The 11,443-nt window shown below is 48.1% G+C and overlaps 2 protein-coding genes across 2 annotated transcripts in view; one reads left to right on the top strand and one right to left on the bottom strand.

Annotated features, from left to right (window-relative positions):
* The first annotated feature begins 337 nt into the window (after positions 1–337).
* LOC122549023 (ankyrin repeat domain-containing protein 53-like) lies at positions 338–9,345 on the top strand. The gene is made up of 5 exons (XM_043688199.1): positions 338–582; positions 1,163–1,362; positions 2,938–3,102; positions 3,804–3,924; positions 7,597–9,345. The coding sequence occupies exons 1-5, from the start codon at positions 445–447 to the stop codon at positions 8,569–8,571; spliced, it is 1,599 nt and encodes a 532-aa protein (XP_043544134.1). The 5' UTR covers positions 338–444; the 3' UTR covers positions 8,572–9,345.
* Positions 9,346–10,139: 794 nt separating this feature from the next.
* Positions 10,140–11,443, bottom strand: part of LOC122549075 (protein TEX261-like) — a 9,459-nt gene continuing 8,155 nt past the window's right edge. Inside the window, exon 5 of the mRNA XM_043688328.1 lies at positions 10,140–11,161. Coding sequence (XP_043544263.1) covers positions 11,046–11,161 — 116 coding nt within the window. The 3' untranslated portion in view covers positions 10,140–11,045. The remainder of the gene's footprint in view (positions 11,162–11,443) is intronic.

Below are 11,443 nucleotides of genomic sequence, written 5' to 3'. Positions count from 1 at the left end.
GACAGCTATGGTGAAGATTTCTTCTCTCAGAGGGGAGTGAATCTGTGGAGTTCTTTACCACAGAGGGGCTGTTGAGGCTGGGTCATTTAGTCTATCCAAGACAGACGGATTTATAATCAGTGAGGGAGTTAAGGATTGTAGGGAAAAGGTAGGAAGCAGAGTTGAGGCTTATCAGGTCAGCCACGATTTCATTTAATGGGCTGAATGGCCAACTTCAGCCCTCTCTGTCTTATGGTTTTATAGACTGCCTCTCTCTCCCCATCCAATCCCTGGTCCGTTCCTCCCTATATCCCGGAACCCTCAGCATGTCTCTTCCTCCTCCTCCCCCCCGCCCCCCCCGCTCCATGTGCAGGTTGGGTTCGGAGTGGATATGGTCCTGTTAGTGTGGTGTGGGCCATCATTCCCGTCCTTGGTGACTACGCGAGGTGCCTGAATGGGATCACCATGACGACGGGCCGAGTGAAGAAATGGAATCGTGAGGCATTGCTGGGAGATGAGCTGATGGCTGCCACAGTGGGTGATGTTAATTGGCTGCGACTGAGTCTGAACAAGGCAAAAGGCAAGGTCGCAGTGGATCCGAATGTGAGTCACACTCAGACAGCATTCTTATTGATGCAGAGATTCACCTGCAATATCTTCACATTCCAAACACTCCAAAACACCTCCAGGACAGGGACAGCACCGGGTTAGATACAGAGTAAAGCTCCCTCTACACTGTCCCCATCAAACACTCCCAGGACAGGGACAGCACGGGGTTAGATACAGAGTAAAGCTCCCTCCACACTGTCTCTATAAAACACTCCCAGGACAGGGACGCTCGGGGTTAGATACAGAGTAAAGGTCCCTCTACACTGTCCGCATCAAACACTCCCAGAACAGGGGCAGCACGGGGTTAGATACAGAGTAAAGCTCTCTCTACACTGTCTCCATCAAACACTCCCAGGACAGGGACAGCACAGGGGTTAGATACAGAGTAAAGCGCACTCTACACTGTCCCCATCAAACACTCCCAGGACAGGGACAGCACGGGGGTTAGATACAGAGTAAAGCTTTGTACTCTGTGATATTTTACTACGCTGTCACATTCTGTGCATGTAGTTTTGTGTTGTCTCTGAAGGCTGTAACTCTGTGTTGTCTCTCCCGCTGCCCCTCCCTGTGTTAGGGTTACAATGCGGTTCACTTGGCTGCTCTGAATGGGAGGCTGGAGTGTCTGAAGGTGCTGGTGGAGGATTACCAGATGGATGTGAATCTTGCCAACCCATTGGGATGGAGCCCCATCCATCTGATCCTTAACAAGGAATGCCAATTCCGAGCACTGAAATGCCTGCAGTATCTGCTCCAAATTGGGGCAGATCCAAACGTGTATGTGCCATTGTTAACTTCACTATATTGCCGCTTCCCATGGATAAATGGGAGTAATCATTGATCCAGTTATCCTTTTATCACCATGGTGACTGCACTGTGAGGGACAAGATGCTTTTATGCATCAATACATACACTGAGGAGTTGCGAGCAGAATGGTGATGTTACAAGGATTGAGAACTTGAGACCCCATCCAATACTCTAGAAACAGTGGTTCTGAAACCCACCACAGCCCCAAGAGGAATTTAAATTCAGTTAATAAGATCATCACCTCCAGTCGAGTCATAGAGATGTACAGCATGGAAATAGACCCTTCGGTCCAACTCATCCGTGCTGACCAGATATCCCAACCTAGTCGAGTCCCAGCTCCCAGCACCCGGCCCATATCCCTCCAAATCCTTCCTATTCATATACCCAACTAAATACCTCTTAAATGTTGCAATTGTACCAGTCTGCACTGCTTCCTCTGGCAGCTCATTCCATACACGTACCACCCTCTGCGTGAAAAAGTTGCCTCTTAGGTCTCTTTTATATCTTTCTACTTCTGGAGTCCCCCACCCCAGGGAAAAGACATTGTTTATCCTATCCATGCTCCTCATGATCTTAAAAACCTGTATAAGGTAACCCCTCTATTCAACTTCTCCCTATCGTTCCAATTCTCCAACATCCTTGTAAATCTTTTCTGAACCCTTTCAGGTTTCACAACGTCTTTCCGATAGGAAGGAGACCAGAATTGCACGCAATATTCCAGCAGTGGCCTAACCAATGTCCTGTACAGCTGCAAGATGACCTCCCAACTCCTATACTCAATACTCTGACCAATAAAGGAAAGCATACCAAATGCCTTCTTCACTATCCTATCTACCTGCGACTCCACTTTCAAGGAACTATGAACCTGCACTCCAAGGTCTCTTTGTTCAGCAACACTCCCGAGGACCTTACCTTTAAGTGTATAAGTCCTGCTAAGACTTGCTTTCCCAAAATGCAGCACCTCGCATTTACCTGAATTAAACTCCATCTGCCACTCCTCAGCCCAGTAATAATGATTAAAGTACCACCACAGAGATTCTGCCTCACTTCAGTCTTTGATAATCAACTGCTAACTCAGGGACAATATCCCCTTGTTCTCGACCAATGCATAAGTGGCGAATGTTTCATCTGTGCCCAGTCTATCATGCCCTGTGAGATTATTGTAAATATGAGAGAAGTCACCTCCCATTCTTGAAACTAGATATGACAGGCCCGGTTTCCTCAACCTCTCCTCCATCACAGAAACTTGACTGTCCATCTCACACACGTTTCCCTGTCTTTGTAGAGCTTCCAAAAGATAACTACTTTCTAGCTCGCTTCTGTGTTCCATTGGGTTAATCCAAATGACTCGCCTCGATCTGATTGAACCTTCATGGGACAGTGTACACGGGGAGGGGGGATTAAATGGGTGTAGAGTGTGTGATGCGGGGTGGAGAGTGAACATGTTGAAGAACACAGCTGAAGCCATGAAATGGCATCTTTGTTTTATCTTTAACTTTTGCTGTAAATTATTTCCCAGCATTTTTTTTCTGCCTTGCTGTTTAGTCAAACAAACGAAGGGTTGACCCCACTTCACCAGGCAGCTGAAGTTGGGTTACTTGATTGTGTCATGGCTTTGGTAGCAGCTGGAGCTGACGTGAAGGCTAAAGACTCCAGGGGACACAGACCAATTGACTTGGCCAAGGTCTATGGGCATCGTCAATGTGCAAGGTTGGTTCATTCCTCTGTCAAACATGACATCACACTGAAACATCTGTTCATGGACTTTATATTGTCCCTAGTTGCCCCTTGAGAAGGTGGGGGTGAGCTGCCTTCTTGAACCGCTGCAGTCCATGTGCTGTGGGTTGGCCCGCAATGCCCTGAGGGAGGGAACTCCAGGATTTTAACAGAGCGACAGTGAAGGAACAGTGGTATATTTCCAAGTCAGGATGGTGAGTGGCTTGGAGGGGAGCTTGAATCATAGAATCCTTACAGTGTGGAAACAGGCCATTCGGCCCATTGAGTCCACACTGAATCTCTGAAAAGCACCCCACCCAGACTAACACTGCCTCCCCCCCCCCCCCGCCTCCCTATCCCTGTAACCCTGCATTTCCCATGGCTAATCCACCTAGCCTTCACATTCCTGGTCACTATGAGATAATTTTGCAGGGCCAATCCACCCTAACCTGCACATCTTTGGGACTGTAGGGGGGAAACTGGAGCACACTTGATAGATTCCTACATTGCAAATGTTATCACCTCGAAAGGACTCCATTGGTTGCAAGACACTGTTGGGTGCACTGAGGTTGTGAAAGGCGCTATAAAAGTGCAGGTTTTTCTATCCTCTTCAACCCAGCTCCTTTTGCTTCCCCCCCCTTCCATCCACCCACCACCTTTTCCATATGTCTCAGTATTCACCTTTGTGCCCTCAGGTATTTGTCCAATGTCATGTGGGAGGTGAGCCAGGCTGAGCTTTTCAAGCAAATGGGGAAGCTGCAGAAACTGAAGCTTGTCCTACTGGACAATGAGAAACAACAGGCTGAAATCCACCAGGTTAGTCACTGGAACGGAAATGATATTCAACGGTTCCACCTCCACCACCTTCTAAACCCAAACAGATTGGAATTAACACAACCCTCTGATATCAACACAACCCTCTGATATCAACACAACCCTTGATGTAGGTTTGCTCGCAGAGCTGGACGGTTCATTTTCAGATGTTTCGTCACCATAACATCTTCAGTGAGCCTTCGGATGAACCCTCTGCAGAAAGAGACTCCCCTCATCTGGGCGGCACGATGGCACAGTGGTTAGCACTGCTGCCTCACAGCGCCAGAGACCCAGGTTCAATTCCCGCCTCAGGCAACTGACTGTGTGGAGTTTGCACATTCTCCCTGTGTCCGTGTGGGTTTCCTCCCACAGTCCAAAGATGGTGAATTGGCCATGCTAAATTGCCTGTAGTGTTAGGTAAGGGGTAGATGTAGGAGTATGGGTGGGTTGCGCTTTGGCGGGGCGGTGTGGACTTGTTGGGCCGAAGGGCCTGTTTCCACACTGTAAGTAATCTAATCTAATCATCTCTGTCCTGAAAGGGTAATCCTTACTTTTAAACAGTGCCCCCTAGTTCAGGGCTTACCCACAACATCCTTTCCACTTTAACCTTGTCAGCGTCATTCAGGATCTTATAAACTTCGATCAGGTCACCCCTCACCCTTCTCAGCTCCAACGGGTACAACCACAGTCTGTCCAACCTTTCCTCATAAGAGCAACCCACTCATACCTGGGTTCAAGGTGACCTTCCCCTTCTAAACAGCCTCCATACATTTACATCCCTCCTTCAATAAAGAGACAAACGCTGCACACAGGATGTGACACGTGGTCTCACCAATTTTTAAATTCATTCATGGGATGGATAACCAGCATTCATTGCCCGTGCCAGAGGGCAGTTAAGAGTAAACCATGTTGCTGTGGGTCTGGAGTCACGGGTAGGGTCAGACCAGGTAAGGATGGCAGATTCCTTTCCTAAGGGACACAAATGGGCTTTTTCCTGACAATTAACAACTCTTTTTTTTTATTGAATTCAAATTCCACCATCTGCCATGGCAGGATTTGAACGCAGGTCCTCCAGAACATTCTGAAATAACAGTCTTAGCTTGTTTTTAGCCTTCTTTCTAAAGTAGGGCAATGGCCCAAAGTAACACATGTAGTCATTTTTAAGAGGGAGAGTAGAGATTAGATTAGATTAGATTAGATTACTACAGTGTGGAAGCAAGCCCTTCGGCCCAACAAATCCACACCAACCCTCTGAAAAGTAACCCACCTAGACCCATTCCCCTACCCTATATTTAACCCTGACTAATGCACCTAACGTTATGGGCAGTTTAGCATGGCCAATCCCCATAACCTGCACAACTTTAGACTGTGGGAGGAAACCGGAGAAAACCCACGCAGACACGGGGAGAATGTGCAAACCCCACACAGACAGTCGCCCGAGGCTGGAATCGAACCCAGGTCCTGGCGCTGTGAGGCAGCAGTGCTAACCACCGAGTTAGGTGTAGACTATTTTCTAACGGGGAAAGGCTGTGGAATTCTGAAGCACAAAGCGACTTAAGAGTCTTAGGAGGATTCTTTTAACGTTGGCATCCAGGTTCAGTTGCAGTTAGCGAGGTAAATGTAATGTTAGCATTTATTTCAAGAGGGCTAGAATACAAGAGCTGGGATGTACTGCTGAGGCTGTATAAGACTCTGGTCGGACTGCATTTGGAATATTTTGAGCAGTTCTGGCCCCGTTTCTAAGGAAGGGTGTGCTGGCATTGGAGGGAGTCGAGAGATTTACAAGAATGATCCCGGGAATTAAGGGCCTGTCATATGAGGAGTGGTTGTGGACTCTGGTCTATGCTCAGAGTTTAGGATAAGGGGAAGATCCAACTGAAACTTCCAGAATACTGAGAGGCCTGGACAGAGTGGATGGGGAGAAGATGTTTCCACTGGTAGGAGAAACTAGGATCAGAGGGCACTGCCTCAGGGTGAGGGGACGACCCTTTCGAACTGAGATGAGGAGGGATGTCTTCAGCCAGAGGGTGGTGAATCTGTGGAACTCATTGCCACTGAGGGCTGGAGAGGGCAAGTCATTGAGTGTATTTAAGACAGAGAAGGGTAGGGTCTTGATTAGTAAGGGGGTCAAGGGTTACAAGGAGAAGGCAGGAAAACGGGATTGAGAGACATATGAGCTATGATCAAATGGTGGAGCAGACTGGATGGGCCGAATGGCCTAACTCTGCTCCTGTGTTTTATGGTCTGCATTACTGCTGACAAGATTTATAATTCAATTCCACCATCTACCACGACTGGGTTTGATCCTGTGTCCCAGAGCATTAACTTGGATCTGTAGATTACTGATCTGGTAACATTATCACACACTCCTGTCTCCACACTGCTGCAGTTTTAACCCTTCCAAATATTGAAAACCGAAGCAACAGCAGGCCATTTGGCCCTTCAAACCTGCTCCGCCATTCTAGCTGATCGTGGCTGATGATCCAACTCCTTTCCCTGTTCCTGCTTCCTCCCCATATCCTTTGATCCCTTAATGAGCTGCCAGAGGAAGTGGTGGAGTTTGGTACAACTACAAGTTGTGGAGTCTGGATGGGTATATGAATAGGAAACATTTAGAGGGATATGGGCCAAGTGCTGGCAAATGGGACTAGATTAGGTTGGGATATCTGGTAGCATGGATGAGTTGGACCGAAAGGTCTGTTTCTGTGCTGTACATCTCTATGACTCTAAAGATATCTAATTCCTTCTTACCAACATTCAGTGTTTTGGCCCTAACTGCTTGCTGTGGTAGTGAATTCCCCAGGCTCCCCACTCTCAGGGTGAAGACATTTCTCCTCATCTCAATCCAAAACGGTGTACCCTGTATCTTTAGACAGTGACCCCTGGTTCTGGACATCCCGGTCATTGGGAACATCCTTCCAATTAAATACTTGACGAAGTAACATTGCCAAGGGCCCATTGGGCTGCGCACTCTCTCATTGGAGAACCTGGTGAGGTGAACGTCGGGTGAGGGGCGAAGCTGGGTAGGTAGGACCTTTGTGGTAACCTCCGTTGTGGATCTGCCCCGTGGCAGTGCCACACTGCATCACAAAACATAAGGACAAGGAGCAAGAGTAGGCCATCTGACCCCTCGAACCCGCTCTGCCATTCAATACAATCATGGCTGATCCTTTCATGGACTCAGCTCCATTTACCCACCCACTCACCGTAAACCTTAATTCCGTTACTGTTCAAAAACAATCTACCTTAGCTTTAAAAACGTTTACTGAAATAATGTCAACTACTTCCCTGGGCAAAGAGTTCCACAGACTCACAACCCTCTGGGTGAAGAGATTCCTTCTTAGTTCAGTCCTAAACCCGCTTGCATTAATCTTGAGTCTCTACCCTCTTGTCCCAGCTTCACCCACCAGTGGAAACATCCTCTTTACATCTCCCTTATGTATGTCCTTCGTAATTTTATGAAACCAGTACCCGAGCCCACTCAGTAAAGCGCTTGACCATCTCTCAATGAAAGGTTTGCCTGCAACAGACAACCGAGTCCAACAAAAAACTCGCAGCAGTGCCTTCCAGATCTGCACTACCTTCCCAACTGCACGGTGCGTGTCAGTAGATAATGTTTGCTTTGACTAAAGTTCACTAGATAGGTAAGAGTTGCTGGTGGTTGTGTTGCTGTAGGGAGAGATGGAATCCATTGCTGATGAGTCCTTCAGACTGTGGCTGGACAGGAAGCAACTCGCCAACGTTCTGAGGCTATCGAGCAGCTTTATCAGACCGCGGCGGACAGCGGCCGATCACGTGACCAGTCAGCTGAGGGAGTCGGTGAAGGTCGAAGGGAGGGCCAGCGACTGGGACAGTTACAAACTGGTGCCCTCCACCAAACCGACAGGGCCTTGCCATTCCAGGGGGAGGGGAACGGAAAGCGCCCAGGACTGGGAGAAGAGAAAGGCCCACCCAGTTCCAGACCCGAAAAGCAGGACCTGCTCCACCCTCCGCCAGGGCGTGTGCTGGCCAAAGCCAGTTTGGAACCCCAGCACCAATCTCTCTTCGCCGCCCACGGCTGACACCTCCAGACAGCGAGGGGGCGATGAGCAGCTCAACATGAACCTAACGCTGCAGCAGCATGACTTTGGGATCTTGTACAAGTTGGCGCGGAGCCAGCACGGCCAGCATATGCTGAAAACCAAGGTTGGCCATAAGACCTGGCCGTTACCCAGCCTGCCCCTGGACACGATCAAGCAACAACTGTTCCCCCATTGCGTTTACCATCGAATACGGATTCCTGAGGAATTCATGGCGGTCGACGTCCTCAGACTTCCCAAGAAGGGGCATGTGGTCAAGGACAAGGCTGAGGTAGACATGTGCCTGAGAGAGTGGGTGGAGCCAGACACGTGGCACATCACGTGTTCCCACTGCACCCACCCAACGGGGTCGCCCAGCCCCACAGCGAGGACCAGGACAGTGCAACTCTCACACCACCGTGACTTACTCCGAATGACCACAGAATGCTACGGCATCAATCCCACCACGAGAGACAGCACTCGCTCGGCCCAGTCAGACTCCCAGTCCGAAGACAAGAGCCCCACGGTACAGGGAGGGAGTGCTGCCCAGCCGCAGGAGGAACGACACCACATCGAGCCCTGTAATCTCTGAGGGGGAACATAAACCACCCAAGACCATGTGTCAGAACAGAGTGAGAACTTCTTCCTCCACCGCCTGTTCACTTCTGCTATTGGGGAAACTCACGACACATGTAACGTCCCAACCAACGTCCCACATTCCCCCCATCACACACACTACACCCATTTAATCCCCTTTCCCCAGCCCGGTGTCCACTCTGTATGAAACAGTCCGAGTGTCAGCACCTCCAAGGAGATAATGAGATTCCTCCATGTTTAGTCAGGCCCCAAACCTGAAAGCAGTGGAGAGGTCAGCGTCAGCGAGTCAGAACGTTTTCAGTGTTTGAGCACACTCTCCTTGGTGAATGGTTAATTGCTAACTGAAACATTGAGTTTATAAACCTATAGGACATTCCCATCAGTTCTTAGTAGAATCTGTGCAACTGCAGTCTGTCCCCTTTCTGGTATCACTCCGTACAGCACGCATTCTTAAAGATGGCATTTTTCCTGAATTCCTTCAGATTCCAATAGGATATGATCATGTGACTGGATTCATGACGAGTCCAGGAAATTTAAATTCCGTTAAACACACCTGGAACTTGGAGGTACAAAGCTGACTTTAGTGAGCATGAAATGACAGGTTAGTGTGAAAATCCATCCACTTTGCTTACATTGCCTGTGGAGGGAAAGCTGCCAAAGCCCACAATCTCCTCTGAAACAGCTGCTCAAGTAACATCTAAACTAGCATGGTGGTTCAGACTCAGCCGCAGGACGGGGATCACCGGCATATGCAGGCCAAGCCTGAATCAATGAACTGAAAAATATAAATCATTGGCTAACTTTGTTGCCTTCCCAGCGAAATCAGCCAGAGTTGCTGTTGCTGGTTAGCTTTGTGTGAACACTGTTGGTAGTGCCTCTCTGAATGGAGCAGTTTGCTGCCACCTTAAATAAATAGCCACCCCCCCTCAAGTGTAGAGAGTTTACAGCAGTGGTGGCCATTCAGCCCCTCCCCCCCCACCTATGCTGGTCAAAAAGAGAGCCATCCCACTTCCCAGCATTTGTTCCCGAGCCCTGCAAGTGTGTATTCAAGTGTACATGGAGCACTTTTTAAAATAGAGCAAGATCTCCCTTTCAGAATGAGGTCCAAACCAGTACTACCCTCTGGGTGAAAAGGTTCCTCGATTGCTCTCTGACTGGAGGTCACTGACGGAACTTCCCCAGTGTTAGACCCTCTCCTTGAGGAGAACCTACACAGTGAATGGAAAATACGAGCCAAGTGAGGACATTGGGTGGAGATTATAATCCAATGAAGTGACGGATTCAAAGCAACCCAATGAAACTCTGCTTTTGGATCAGACTTAAATCAACACCCAATTATTTCCATAGGTGATGGAAATAATCCCACGGTAGTATTGCAAAGATTGGGGAATGTATCCATTGTGACCTGGTCAACTTTTATCCCTTACTGAACACTTATCTAGTTATTCAGCACACGGCTGCTTCTGGGATCGTGATGTGCGCAAATGGGTTGCCGTGTCTCCCACATATTGACCACATTTCAGTACGTACTTTGCTGGCTGCGAAGCGAATTGCAAGATGTGCTAGAGATTCAAGACTTTATTTTTTTATGCAGCAAGAGCATTTACACAAGGATTCACGATCTAGTTGGTCACTGTTTCAATCTGAGAGTTTAACAATTGAGATACAGTTTCAAGAACCATAATCAACATTAATCCAGCTCCCCCACACTGTCACTCAGTTACCCCTCTCCCCCAGCGCCCTGTGTTACTGACTGTATCTCTCCTGATGTTAATCCAGCACCCTCACACTGTCACTCAGTAACCCCTCTCCCCCCAGTGCCCTGTGTTACTGACTGTATCTCTCCTGATGTTAATCCTGCTCCCCCACACTGTCACTCAGTAACCCCTCTCCCCCCAGCTCCTGGTGTTACTGACTATATCTCTCCTGATGTTAATACTGCTTTGAGTGCAAGACAAACAGCAAGTTCTGGGGATGATTGTAAAACACAAGACAGCTAAAAGTGCACAAGACTCTCTTTAAAAAGAGCCAAAGGGGAGAGATAGTGCCTTTGAAGTTGAACTGAATCGAAACGTGTGTGAAACTGAACAAGGTTTACTGGAAACATCATGACCACGTACAGCAATCATCCACTCCATTAGAAAATGGCAATGTCTACACCGAATACATCGTGTGGGGAGCTTCAACTGAGTCCTCTCCAAATGGAACAAGATTTGTTTGTTTTTTTTGTTTGAAGTCCTTCGAAATTCCAAAATCTGTGCAAAGATAATGCGTTTCAAATCTTCAACCAATATTCCTTCAGGAGGAGGGACCATTTAAAGAACAAAAACAAAAATCAAAAGAAATCCCAAATTAAAGTCCAAAGCAGGAGCTCGTAACTCTCCGCGTCAGGGAGTCTCTTGGTCTGTCAGCTCCACCCTCCTGCACCCTGTCCATCACTTTGACAAGTGTTCATGAACACACACACAGTCAGTAAATCTTCTGTCGACTGGGCAGGATCGCCTCTTTGATGAAGGTGAAGATTACTAGGATTCCTGATCGCTTGCTCCTCTTTCCCTTTGTAAAGTAGTTTGACACAACGTCATCTGTGGAAAATAAAAGAAACCATGAACTAACTCACAAACCAGTCCATCAAACTAAACATTCAGAGTCAGAGTTATACATCACGGAAAATGACCTTTCTATGTAACCCGTCCATGCCGACCAGATATCCTAACCTAATCTAGTTCCACCTGCCAGCACCTGGCCCATATCCCTCCAAACCCTTCCTATTCATATACCCATCCAAATGCTTCTTAAATGTTGCAATTGTACCAGCCTCCACCACATCCTCTGGCAGCTCATTCCATACACGTACCACTCTCTGC

This window comes from Chiloscyllium plagiosum, chromosome 1 (assembly GCF_004010195.1).
Source record: "Chiloscyllium plagiosum isolate BGI_BamShark_2017 chromosome 1, ASM401019v2, whole genome shotgun sequence".
Taxonomy (NCBI): domain Eukaryota; kingdom Metazoa; phylum Chordata; class Chondrichthyes; order Orectolobiformes; family Hemiscylliidae; genus Chiloscyllium; species Chiloscyllium plagiosum.
The sequence above is the reverse complement of the archived record's forward strand: the minus strand, read 5'-3'. Positions and strand labels throughout refer to the sequence as shown.